At 40.0% G+C, this 13,848-nt stretch overlaps 2 protein-coding genes across 5 annotated transcripts; one reads left to right on the top strand and one right to left on the bottom strand.

Moving 5' to 3' along the window:
- Positions 1 to 64: 64 nt before the first annotated feature.
- Positions 65 to 6,020, bottom strand: LOC112563879 (HMG box-containing protein C28F2.11-like). 3 transcript variants are annotated; one of them, XM_025238300.1, is made up of 7 exons: positions 5,888 to 6,020; positions 4,653 to 4,723; positions 4,351 to 4,420; positions 3,773 to 4,093; positions 3,077 to 3,160; positions 2,694 to 2,859; positions 65 to 1,860 (listed from the first exon to the last, which is right to left on the bottom strand). In XM_025238300.1, exons 1-6 carry the CDS (start codon positions 5,987 to 5,989, stop codon positions 2,695 to 2,697), a joined length of 813 nt encoding a protein of 270 aa, XP_025094085.1. In that variant the 5' UTR covers positions 5,990 to 6,020; the 3' UTR covers positions 65 to 1,860; position 2,694. The 3 variants fall into 3 exon arrangements, with proteins under 3 accessions (XP_025094085.1, XP_025094087.1, XP_025094088.1); XM_025238302.1 differs by having other exon boundaries at positions 65 to 280; XM_025238303.1 differs by having other exon boundaries at positions 65 to 2,835.
- Positions 6,021 to 7,880: 1,860 nt separating this feature from the next.
- Positions 7,881 to 13,757, top strand: LOC112565115 (cadherin EGF LAG seven-pass G-type receptor 1-like). 2 transcript variants are annotated; one of them, XM_025240413.1, is made up of 6 exons: positions 7,881 to 7,990; positions 8,820 to 9,004; positions 9,289 to 9,622; positions 9,892 to 10,138; positions 10,895 to 11,175; positions 11,661 to 13,757. In XM_025240413.1, exon 6 carries the CDS (start codon positions 12,454 to 12,456, stop codon positions 13,603 to 13,605), a length of 1,152 nt encoding a protein of 383 aa, XP_025096198.1. In that variant the 5' UTR covers positions 7,881 to 7,990; positions 8,820 to 9,004; positions 9,289 to 9,622; positions 9,892 to 10,138; positions 10,895 to 11,175; positions 11,661 to 12,453; the 3' UTR covers positions 13,606 to 13,757. The 2 variants fall into 2 exon arrangements, with proteins under 2 accessions (XP_025096198.1, XP_025096199.1); XM_025240414.1 differs by having other exon boundaries at positions 7,889 to 7,990; positions 8,823 to 9,004.
- The last annotated feature ends 91 nt before the right edge of the window (positions 13,758 to 13,848 follow it).

Raw genomic sequence — 13,848 nt, 5'->3', positions numbered from 1 at the left:
CTTTAGTAATTTCGTTTCTTATTAACATCAAACTGCACAAATGAATAGAAAACAAAAAGAGAACTGATGGTATCAAAGCATATTATTCACTTTTAAAGCACCTAGACAGTAACCACACGTCTACTAATAGTTCTCTCCTTTCCTCACACTCTTTTCCACTTCAAAATTCTTTTCTGATCACACACTAACCATTGTAGCATGCATGCCTTCTCAGCTGCTGGTATGGTTGGCAAGTACTTTTGTTCATGCCATAGATGACAGAAAATGAAACATCTCTGACCTGTGAAATACAACAAAACCTCTAATGCTGAGAGGATATCACAGTCCATAGTGCCCAAACAGAGATGATTAATATTCAATCGTAATGCGACACAGTATTGATCAATCAAATGTTTGTGAATGATATATGGTCAGCTTTATGTAAATGATGTCAATACGAAATGAAGGGGATTGAACTTCAAATATTTAAAACAGAACAGTTAAGTTAATGTTCAAGCAAATCAAGAAAATGTTAAAAAAATAAAGTCAAATAAAATATTACAATGTTTTCGCAACATGGTCTGCAAATGCTAGCTATCTTTTTCCACACAACTTTTAAGATGATGTCTTTTCTATGTGCTTTTACAATAATGACTATTATGCTTCTTTGAAAACAAGTCAATGTAAACAATTCGGCAACACACAAAACCTTTTTCTTCATTCCTTCACTAAGGTTTAAAAATAAAATCCTTGAAATTTCAATCTACTTCGAGGAGTCAAGTTTCAGAATGTCAGCAAATTTCTGTTTACTTTTGTCAATGATCACAAAAGCTTTGCTCCATCAGAGCAATCATTCTGACAAAGAAACCATGTGCTGTTCACACTTTTTTCAAAACACAATCACACACAATGTTATCATGTAATTTTTGCATAAAAAAGGTGCATCATTTCAAGCCAGACATCTCCATTCATATGCAGCATGCAAAAAATAAATATACATTTGTATATATTATATGCTCAACATTTTTTACTGACTACAAACATTTCCCTGTTGCTATTTTTTTATGTCGGACAGAAGCACATGTCTGTTGCTACCGACAACAAAAGGAAATGCCTTTCTCGAAAAGTCAGCTCGAAAGTATAATGAGAGGAACAGAATTTATGTTACAGTGGACTTTTATACTCTTATGTAAACTTACTGGTGTCATAGTCGATAAGCAAATCAGATTATATATAATTAGCTAAGCATTGACTTCGCAGACTCGGTAAAGTCACTCAAAATTCGATAAAGAAAGTTTTGTCTGCATTCTACAAGCTGTCCTGAAGTTCAATAAAGAAATAAGATTTAACAAAATCATCTACACAGTAGCTGTTGTTGACAATGAAACTCAACCATGAAAATTAGAAAAATATATTGTCCTAGGATAAGACTTTCTTTTAAACTTATATTTATAATTAAATTTCAGGATTTTGTAAAACTCTCCTATTTTAATTGATCTCTTTGTATAAGCAGTATCTGAAACTTTTATTTAGGAAAAAACACAATTTATTTCCTAATATCCCTGCCCTACTAAATATGACATTCTAGCAAACAGTCTGTGCAACAAATATTAACATGAACAAACTAGCAAAATAAAAAAGGAATAACACTTTATTTAAGGAACCAGTGAGATTAGTTTGAAAGCACATGCAGGAAACTAAAAAGGAAATTCTTTAACACCATAAATGTTTGTTCTCATTTATGAAAATATTTAGTTACAAAACCGCTATCGTGGCCTAACACTGAAACACATTTGTACAATTTCATACTGAAAAAAGATTGAGCGTGGTTTCACCACAGCGATATCACACGAAGAATAAAACTTCATACCTCCCAGTGTGCTATGAAGAAAAAAATAAAAAACACTTGCTGCAAATATAAGAACAAGGTGCCTGAAAAATTGTCCAGTCCCTCGCTGGACAAATGTAGCCGCCAGGGTAAGGGAGGTAAACTGGCGCTTTATGTTGATGCTATCAACTAAGGTTTGATCGTGACAAGCAGCAGGGGCCACATGCAGAGACGATAAGATCTAAACCCTGGACAGCTAGTCCTCATTCTATTGGTGACACGCTCTAACAATTTTGACACCAGACTACCTAGGCCACTTGATAAACTGAATTATTAATTCAAACTCATTTAAGAACAGTAAATACATTTTCATGAATTGTGATGACTTATCTGACAAAAGAAAGCAAGGTTCTGGGAAACTATTTTATTATATTAATTCTGAATAAAGTTTGCATCCAACTTTTAGCACAGCCATCAACATTCACTGAACTTTAAGAGTTTCTGCCATCTTTTAATCATTTACTTTCACAATATAAGCACCTTTCAATCTGCTTAGCAATGAAGATAATTGTTATTACTTATAAGACCTTGTACTGTCAGATGCAGACAATGCATAAGGATTTCAACAAAATTTGTTGACCTGAGTACTGATTTTTATAGCTTTATTGCACATATTTTCACCAAGGAATCGCCAGCAAACAGGGACAATGGCATCTGGAAAAGGTCTAATGCAAAATTATGATCCCTGCTAAGCTGCTCACAGTCAATGTATGCAACTCATCTTGCAACTTGAGTGTTCTCTCCCTAGCACTGGGTGTTTTCTCTTAACATTTCAGGCTCAATGCCTTACACTAAATGACATGCAAACCCAGTCTACCATGACTACCTCAGTCTCTCTCTTTCTTGATCTGTAGACTGTGTGACGGGATGACACCCTCTCTAGCTGGCACAGGAATGGAGTCTGAAGGTGGTGGGATGATGTCACGGGCAGAATACTCTTTTAGCTCCTTTTCATAGCGTTCTTTCTCCTGCTCATAAAGTTCAAAGTACAGCTGGAACATATATACAAAATGATTCAAATGATCCATGACTTATCAACATTTTTTAATTTGTCATATCAACCTAGAACATTTTAACAAACTCAAAAGTTTTTAACATTTAAGATTACTTAGCTACATTTGTCATAATCAAAGCAAATTATTGCATCTCCAATATGGAACTAACTTGTGCTTATTTTGACAACTTTTTTTATAGCAGATAAATTACAACCTTTTTGTCATCTTGCGAGAGATTATTCCACTGCTGTGCCAGTCTTCGAGTCATTTCATGGTGGGCTATCTCTTGTTTATGTTCCTGAGCAGACATAAAACGCTGGTCACCATTACTTCAAAATTTTAAGGACAGCAAGTGCTCTCCGGTGGCAGTAATTTCATTTGCTTACACAATGAGATTTAAAAATTGATGGATAAATATAAGATTCCAGCAGAAACAAAATTAGTAGTATATACTTCCCAAAGACTGAAGAGGCCCTTGTGAAATATACACATAAAACTGAAAACAGTTCCAAAAGAATATTTAAAATCAAAAGAACATTTTGTACAAAAATCACCATTTTTTCATATGATACAATAGCTGGGCAATCTCTGATTCATGCAGCACATTATTGTTTCCATACTATAAAATTTTACACACACACACACCCTTTCCCCAACCCCACACATTCTATGAATACCACCCAAAACCAAAATGTAGCATGCATCCTCAGTTCACCATGATCCAGCATATGGCATTTTCAAAGTCTTAACCCCTGCACTAACTCAAACCCAATCTAACCTTGAAAACAACACTGTCCTAACCCAAATCTCCACTGATCAACATTCTTGGATTCTAAAAAGTACATAAACAAACACATGCATGCACTCACACACAAAAGGATAAAGAAAATAAAAGGAGGATAAAGATTACCCTTAAATATTCTTCTTGTATAGCTGGTCTGCGCTGCTGGCAAAACATAAGAAAAGCATTAGCAGGTTTCTTTGGGGCACTGGGATCTTTGTCTTTCTCTGTTTTCACTTTCTTGTTCTTATTTGCACTTGATACAACACTTGCTGCTACATTGGCCAGGGTACTGTCCCCGAGTCCATGAGCCACAAGCAGAGGCTGAATTGCAGACAGTGCAGAATGCCGATCTCCAAGACCAAGCCAGGATGATCCCTCTCCATCATCACTACTTGCACCACAGGGATAGGGTGGTGGCGGACGTAGACAGTTGAACAGTTCATCCTCCTGTTCAGTTTAGAAATCAAAAGATTTTTTAAATGAAATGAATTATAAAATGTATTTAGTGTGGCAGACTTTTTGTACCAGGTCTAAAATAACAGTATAAACAATTGCTGGCACAGATCACATTAATTCACAAAAAGCATTGCAATTCCAATGTATTCTATCAGTTCCATGCATGATACATAGGCTAAAAGAGGACATTCAATGATTATTCAATGAACTGATCACTGATCAAAAGGAGCCTAATTCATTCTTCTTACCTCCCACATGACAGGAACTTGTGCTTCTCGAAATCCATCTCCATATTCATCCAGTCGACTAATGAGGTACCTGTGAAAAGTTGTAAACCAAATTTGATATGAGATTACTACTACATATTACAAATATCATACACAACAATACAAAACTTGAAGTGTCGCACACTTGATATTAATTTTTTCAGACCATGAAAGTATTATAAACAACTAAAATCGTAAATCACAAGCAATAATGCAACAAGAATAATAGACATATAACAAATCAAGACACAAGTATCACAGACATAAAGAGTGGACAGTAATACCTTCGGTCTCTCTTGTAACGTTTGATTAACTTCTTGACATGCTGAACTCTGTTAACTAGTTTTTCGTTTGCCTACAACAAATAAAAGGCATAAAAATCAATATTTGCCCAAATAGTTGAATCCACATGCAGATTTCTGCACTTTACATGTAAATCCATTTAATGATTTGTACAATGACACAAACACCAAACCTTAAATAAGTGAAATACTTTTATACATGAGCTGCAAAGAATTTGTATTAAAAAATAATTCAAAGAACATGTGAACATCAAATACAAAGAATCAAATGACAGCCCAATGAAATGATGCTGAAAGCAAGAACAAATGCCAATAAAGTTCAGAAAGCCATTAGAAACATCAAGTAATGTTGATATAAATCACTGGACCATGGACAAGAGATAATTTTTTTTTAAGTGTTCTTTATATGCAAGGAAGAAGAATGCTGCATATCTATATTGTTTCAACGATGTATGGCTCTTCTGGTAATATCTCATGTTAATGCTTCTTGTGTCATCTATGATCAATTTGTCTTTTGGCCATGGGACGACTAGACTTTTCAGTCTTGGGATGAAATGGTATTACCTGGGACAAAATGGTCATAGCTGGGACAAATAGACAAGCTGTGGGGCAAAATAACAGGCCTCTTTCTCATGAACAAAGTCTCCCAGATTGGAATACGTTAAAGCTTCTTATAGGCTACCAAAATTAAATGGCAATCAGACTGCAGTGTTCACTGGATACAGAATTTGTCAAGAAGACCATGTGGTTAAGAAGAGATTTTATTTTTAAAGAGCACTACGAGAAAGCCTTGTCTCAGGAAAAAGTATTTTAAATTAGTGTATCAGAGTATGTTTCAATAAACCTTAAAACTTTTTAATTACTATATGTCGCAAGAAGAACGTATAATAAATACAAACACATCCTTACAAGAATTTTTGTAAGCTTGGGGTTTACAATGGAATTCAAATGATCCGTTCTCTCTAGAACACAGAAGTTTTATAGCTTGCATAAATTAAACAAAATCTGTTTTAATTCAAAAGCGAAGCAGCAGCAACTTAAAGCAGCGAGGTTAAAGTTTTATACTGTTATAGTGTTAACGAGATCTGAAAATAAATGATTTTTGTTCCGAGACAGGTCTCTGCCGACTAGCAACCTAGTCTCGCTCTTAAAAGTTTTCAAAGGTCACAGTTTTCCTAAATGTTTGAATGTCTAAAGAGTATCTCATAACGAATTACCTGTTGCAACTGTTCACATCTTTTCCGAAGCGAAAAATATTTGTTAAGAAAGGCATTTGCCTGAGAAATGCAACCTAACTGTGCTTCGATGGTTTCCGACATTTTTGTTTGAGATCGCAAACGAGGCTTGGAATGGCGCTGCCTTACCTCCCTTGGCCTGTAGCCGCGAGGGCAACGCTTCACGCCGCGTGCTGTTGGCGACGATAGTCAAACTGACAGACACGAAAATAATAATAAAAACAAACTGAAAACGTCAACGCAGAAGATCAAAAAGTTATGTGTAAGAGATACAAGTAATAATCATTACCCTTTTGGTGTCATATTTATTGCTACGATATCATATAAATATTCTGGCAGTGTTCTTTGGAACAACTTAATACCATCGGAACTCCTTAATTGGAATCCCAGTCTGTACAAGTTCAAAGTTGCACTCCTACAACACCTTTTCCAAACCCTTGGTTACCTAGCTACAGAGGCTTAAATCCTACCCTATTAATATTACTATTACTAATACTATTGCTATTACTATTACTTATTATTATAATCTATAACTTTAACCAACAAAACAAACATGTACCACATGTAAAAAAAAAAAAATCATAACTTTTGCTTATTCTGTTACCCTAGTAAATAAAGATGGTTTGTCATTTGTCCAAAGGTATACTTACCTAAATTAATTTGATCGAAAGTTTCTGTCACTGCAAAAAATTTAAAATTCTTTACTGTTGATGGGTGAACAATAGCCGATGAAGATACATAAATTACAGCTAGCTAGTATAGCTAACAGGGGCAAAAATGTTGTAGATTATTTCCTTTGCTCAAGAACGACATTTGACCTTATATCAAAAATGTATGTGGATGATAACGAATCAGACCACTTTTCCATTATCACTCTGTTAGAAGATTTACTTAGGCACTGTAACGATCTAACGATAATACCACTAGAATCTAGAAGATAAGGCTAGATTTTCGTGGGAACACACACATACACACGCACCAATTCACACACAACCACCCCATATCCCTCAGTGAGTCCCTCACACACACAGCCATACCGACACACATATACACACAAAACCACCCCTATTCCCCTCCTCCCCACTACACACACACACAGCCATACCCACACACACACACACACAAAACCACCCCTATTCCCCCCTCACACACACATAACAAGATCTGTGGACGGATGAATAGAAATAAAGTTCCAACAGCACAACATTAGTAGAGAGTTAGCTTGACTTCGAGATGCGCATCATGAACAGCCAGCATTTTTACCCATTGGTGTGTGCACGTACTACCGAGCCAGATAACACGCCGAACACCCAAATGAAGATAAATGTAGAACGAAAACATTTTGCTCAGCACGGCAGACCGGAAATTATTCCAACGGTAGCCACCTTCCCTGCCTAGTGGCTACTACGGGGGCATAAGCTATAGTTGCCAATTACCGTAAGGGGACTGCAGAGGGAAGACAACAAGAGACTCATCACAGCTGATGCTCCACCCCCAACCTTCCCGCTGTACGGATTGCTACAACTGGGATTTTGAACGATACATTAACATCCCTGCATTGTAGGACCGCTTTATTCGTCCCATGCTCCTTGTTATTATTGGTCAGCACTGGTCACAAAAATTATTAATGTCGTCCATATGTATATATATGCACCATATTTACAAACATCTGCTATGAAATGCTGTGAGCAACTACAAAGACATAATATAATAGGATGTTTATATGATACACATATTATGTCCATACCTTTGGTGAGTCAGTTTCACAAAATATTTATTAAAATGAACACTATATATATAATACATACATATATGCATAATAACTCGCTTACATTCTATAATGTCAACACAAGATGAACAGTATCTTGAGGTCACTCATTTGAGCGACGCATCAAATGGTATCACGGGCTTGTGTGCTGAGTCGTTGCACCCTTTGAGGACTGTGATGAGGCTGACTGCTCTGTATTTCACCATGGATGTACACAACCCTTCAGCAGAGCGGTGCTGGGTAGTAGACCTTCACCCAGTGGATCTTCAGAAATTGCAAGCAAACGCTGTTGTCATAGAGTATCCTGCAATTTTCAGGTCAGTAGTGAGTGTGCTTGCTTTTAAAAAGAAATCTCTTATTCATAGATACATTGTGTTCATATTAATAAGTATGCGTTGCTTGACGCTGTTTGTGTGTCCGTGAGTGTGTGGTATAGTTCTAAGTAGCTGATGGTTATGAGCGGTGTCTCTTTTTCTCTGCATGCGCGTGTGCGCGTGCATACTCGTGTGTGTGTGTTTTCTGAAATTGAGGGAGATAGTGCGAGGGTACTTCCCCACCCCTACACTCGCGTCCATCTACTTATAATTTTGTATTTGTTATGCTTAGTCTTGGAGTGTGAATCGCAGATAGCCTGCATATTACATGATGGGATTTACAATCATCATCATCAAGTAAGGGGTGGGACTGACGGCATTGTTTATGATGTGGGGTAGGTGGGGTGGCGAAGAGCAGTTCTTGATGCGAATAATGAAGTATCTTTTAAAGTGCTAATTTTATTCATTCATTTAACGACTTGTTCTTTCTTTTCTTTAATTTATTTAAGCTTTTTCTTTATATGTAGTGTTTTCTTTCTCTCGTTTCTTCGCTGATTTTGTTTTCAGTTATTTTTGTTTGTCGTTCGACTGCTACTTTAATCTAAAAGACGACAAACAATTTTGATATACATATTTTCAAAATAATTAGTTTTAAACAACATTTAAATTTACTTTTTTTATACCTTTACAAGGTTTGTAGCAAGGATAGGTTCGGTTTTGTTGACAGACTGTCGGAGTGTGACTGGCAGTAAAGGGTAGGGGGAGACAAGAGCCACTGTCGCATCAATCACCTGACGGCGTTTACACCGAGATTTCATCTCCATTTTGTCAGCAGCCAGACAGAGAACGAGGTCAAAGATTGGAGCAATAAAGGTCAGAAGCGATCAACAAAAGGTCACCGGGATTGGAAAATCGCTGTAACTCCACGCGAGTGACGGTCGCTTGACGTGATGGGGCGTGCAGTTAGCACGACTTAGGGTCAGCCTCCGAGTTCAACTTGTGTCATATAAATCATTGGTGAGCTGTTTATTCTCCTTTTTCCGTCTCTCTCTCTCCTCTTTTTGTCTTTCTTTGTGATCTTTATTCATGCTCACAAAACTGGTGTTACTTTCAACATTACTTATTGACTTATTGTTGAATACGAGTGACGGGACAACTATCTGCTACTGTCTTCGTATCATCGTCTCTCTGTGTTTCATAAATTTGTGTAGGCATCATAGCGCGTATACATATACGTACACACAGGAAAGGAGAGGAAGGGAGAGAGAGAGAGGAAAAGTGCATTCTAATTATATTTGCAGAGTGCAGGCGACTCGTATATACGATGGCTACGAGAAGTCACAGTGTACCACTCTACATCAGACAATTTTTTCTCCTATTCGTCATCACTGCGACGAGCGTCGATGGTGCCAGCATGTGTCCAGACTTTCAGGAAACCGCAGACCTGTGTTTAGACGGGTCGGGGTCAGATGACGGCCCAGGTGACCTCCGAGTGGAGGCCAATGACGTCAGAGCAATCTGTCGCCTGGATCAGCTGATGACGTGGTTCTCTCCCAGCGCGCACCACCAGACGATGGCCTACAGAATGATACAGTCGTGTACTAAAGCTAAGGACACCACCGACAGTGATGCAGAGTAAAATACAGAATTTTTCATCTCAATATTATTAATTTTATTTAGTCCCCTTTGTACTGTTGCATCTGATGAGCAGTTTAAAGTTAATCTAGATAATTTAACAGCAGGTTTGCTAAGCTAAAGTATAGATAACACAGTATGGACATCGTGTATGTCTTAATCCTAAGGTACTGATGAAGTCGTTTATTATCTTAATTTTAAAGTGACTTTGCAACTACCATTTCTACTTAAGAAACTTTTTGAAGAGTATCTTAAATGTTTCTACGCAGGTGCGAGAAGGTTGACATAAATGACATCGTCACTGAGCTAGTGTCCCTACTTCCGGTAACCTCTGTGACGTCAAACATGACCTATTACAACAGTTACTGTTTTTGGTGCTCGTCTGACCCGGGGCCAGGGCTCATCTGGTCTCTGAACATCAGCTGCTCTCAGTGGCTGGCGCTGCAGTCTTCCAGATCGGAACAAGACTTGATCGTCACTGCGATGAAATCTCCATTTTGCTGGATACGTCTTCAGGTTAAAAAAAAAAAAACTTTTTTTGCTCTTCACTTGACATTGTTCCACACATATAAACGGTTAGCAGGGTTAGCCGGCCCTTGTCTGTGGTCTTCATTCTCTCTTTTGGTGTGTCTGTCGCCATTCTTCTTTTGTCTTTAAGCCTGATTTCTGTCGTTTCCTTTGGTTGCCCTTGAAATCTCTCCTCCCTTTATATCGATATCAAAATGAGTCACGTGTTTATAAATGATATAACATCGCTGTTAACAACAGGGGAAAACAGGAAATGACATCACGTCAAAATGGCGTCATTTAAAAAACGGTTTATTTGATTCGGAACAACGTGTGACCGAGCTGGCAATATAACAATTAAATATAGGAGCTCCGTAGCCAAATACACGAGGGCGGTCTGGTGGCGCAACGGTGAGGACTGTCTGTCCTGGGTTCAACTCTCGTCTCGGGCACGCTGTTCTTTCTCTGCATGGAGGCATCTTTTTCATAGACTCCTGCTCAATCTGGCTAGGATCAGGCAAACACTCCTACTCTCACACATATCTATATATATAATACTGCTTTTTTTTAAGATTTGTCTAAATGTAATCTGTAAAATTTCTTGGATCTGTACAATAAGAACAAATTATAGTCGTTATGATGACTGTCTTCTAATTATCTATTTATCAGATATTTTTACTGGAATGAAGCCGAAATCATTCCTTGACACTCACATATGCACATTTCTTCTTCTTATATGTTTTACTTTACATCTGCTCGATTTAGCCACCACCAGGAGTGTTCCCAGAAACCTGCATAAAACGTGGACTGACATCAACACAGCCCTCAACAGCTTCGGACATCAGCATACAGTCAGATAACAGCACACAAAATGACAGCCAGGACCAGAGTGCAGCGCCATCTGCTCTGTCCATCCTGCTCAACTTTAGGGACAAAGGTGCTTATGAGGCTACAGGACAGCTAGCAGTGGAGGTCAAAGAGCGGAAGGACACGTCTATCAAAGGTCGCCTGTCTGCTCTAATGACGAGTTTCACGAAACAATTACGGTAGGTGATGCTAAAGGTTGTCATCAGCTGCCAGCGCTCCAAGCTTTCTGCTTTTTTTTATTTTTTTTTTTTTGCATAAAGGGAAGCAACCATAATTTGCCAAGATGAAATCTTTAATAGTTGCCTCCCATTAGTGTGTGCGCGTGGTTGATAGGCGAGGGGAAATTAAGTGATGTGTATTTACAAGACAGTCTAAATAATATCATATCTGTATCAATAATAAATATAGTAAAATTAATTTCGTTACACCTCGCTACAGTAGCTGTTTCCAGTAACAAACCCGACTTGAAGTGAAAATAAAAGTTGAGATAAAGTGTTCAAAGAATTTGAACGTCCATTATCTTCCTTTTCTACATTATCATATTACCGTAAACAAATCTTCGCTATAACAGTTTTGAAACAAACCTAAAATTAAAATAATTTTCTGAACACTTGTTGTAGTAGACACCTGCTAATTTTGGCATCATTGCGGTTTCTCTGTGCAGAATCGGTGCATACGGCTGAAGTGCACTTTCGGCAAAAGACTCCGCAATCAGCGATGCCAGCCATTCGTTCAGCGAGCCAAGGGGCTCGCCTATCAAGTCGCTCTTTCTATCGACGTGTTTGTCACGAGGCCAAACGATGAGAACCGTTATCTAAATTTACCTCTGACGTCACAGGCGACTCTGGAAGAAGTTGTGGACGTTACTCTTCGCGACAGGTTATCTCTCCTGCACTCCGAGGCCTACGTCTTCACAGGTGTGGTTGTTGAAGACTTCGGCGGATACGCACCGTCGGCAGCTGATGTTTTGATTGACAAGGAGGAGGACGATGTTTGCACGCCCTGGAGGACAGGATCGAGAAGAAAGCTGCAAGTATCACCCGTAGCTTCGCAAGACTTTCTAGCCAGGGAGAAGACGACGAGAATAACACTTCATTCTGGGGTCGAGTGGAACTTCGGGTAAATTTTATCGTCACGTCGGAGGCAGAGGTCGAGGAGGTGGAGCTGGCGGCCCTGGGCCTGGCCCAGAACGATCTTTACGTCAAGTGCAACGAAAGTTACCTGCGCATCTCACCCAAAATTTCGAAGAAGCGCGCAGACTTCGCACACTCAGGAACAGCTACTGTGGAGAGCAGGTCGTTTCGGACTGTTGCTCAGCATCCAGACTACGTCACTCTCCTTGACCTGCAAGACCGTGTCGACACGGTCGTCTCCCCTTTCCTCTTTTGTCCCTACCTGACATTCTCGACAGGTGATTTCCAGATAAACGCGACGCCCAAGACACGGCGCAGGTGCCGATGCTGAACCTAACTGTGAGCCTGATGGAGGAAGGTGTGGAGGTGGACGGCTTCGGCAAGTTGCGGATATGCAGGGACACTTTTGTGGAAATCCTCGCAGCCAGCAACAGCGACAGAAGCTATGTCCCGCACTTTGTCAAGGATAGACGAGTGCCGCTGGTTCACAACCTGCAGAACTACATCTCGTTGGTCTGCGTGTCGGTCTCGTTGTTGGCCTTGTTTATCACGTTCACTACCTTGACCCTGAGGCCGGACATGCGCAGTCTGCAAGGTCACAACGCCTTAGCCTTGTGTGCCAGCCTCTTTCTGGCTCAAAGCCTGCTGCAGTTCGGCGCACGCCGCACGGAACATCCTGGCACCTGCGTGGCGCTGGGCATGGCCGTGCACTACTTCTGGCTCGCCACCGCCCTGTGGACGACTATTTGCTCTTTCCACTTGCATCACGTGGTCGCGGAACATTCCCGAGGCTCGACTAGGAAGGATTGCTGCAGCAGAAGATTCCTCGGCTACAGCCTCTTCGCCCAGGGAGTTCCTGCGGTCGTGGTGTCCGGAACGGCAGCGGCGTCAATCTTGCTGTCGGACGGGCGTCAGGTGGGTTATGGGGGCGCCACCTGCTTCTTGTCCACGTCAGCTTCAGGGGCCATCACGCTTGCGTTTCCGGTCGGAGTTGTCATTCTTTTCAACGTGGCGCTCTTTGTTTGCACTGCTCGTTGCGAAGCAAGATCGGCAAGCCTCGAAGGTGCAAATCATCCCTGCATTGTAGGTGAGAGAAAGAAACAGAAGCAGAAGACAGTACCATGGCGCCCGAGCATGAATCTATGTTTGTGGCTGTCTCTGCTGACTGGACTTACCTGGATTCTAGAGCTACTGGCGCAGGGTCTTGGCTCACAAGGGTTGTACCTCCTGTCCTCCATGGTCAACGGTTCGCAAGGCGTCCTCGTGGCATTATCTTACCTTGTCACTCGCCAGATGGCGCGGCTTTACTCCCAGGCCTTCTGCTCTCGCTTGGCAGGGTTCATCACCAGATCCATCCTGAGAACCCCCAGTGAAACCGGTGGCACAGTGTGCACAGTTTCCTCTGCTGATGGTCCCTGCTACATAGTGTGCACCCCCTATTTGATGCAGAGACATGATGAGCAGGGTTTAATCTAAATTTGTTTTTCTATTTTTTCTACAATTATGAGTTTAGAAAAGATTTTTTTTCTTTTTATAGTCGGGGTGGTGGTAGAGGACGGCGTTTGTGGGGCTGAGGGGAGCTGAATTTCATAAGTTATTTGTGCTCGGCCAGTAAACACTTCATTATATACCAGCTGACTCCATTATTTGTGGAGATAAGATTTGTTGTACTTTAACAAAGTGGCATTGTTTACCAGTCAAAGCCTCATGTAAACATAC

This window comes from Pomacea canaliculata, linkage group LG5 (genome assembly GCF_003073045.1).
Source record: "Pomacea canaliculata isolate SZHN2017 linkage group LG5, ASM307304v1, whole genome shotgun sequence".
NCBI lineage: Eukaryota > Metazoa > Mollusca > Gastropoda > Architaenioglossa > Ampullariidae > Pomacea > Pomacea canaliculata.
Note: the sequence above shows the minus strand (reverse complement) of the source record. Positions and strands in the feature narration are given on the sequence as shown.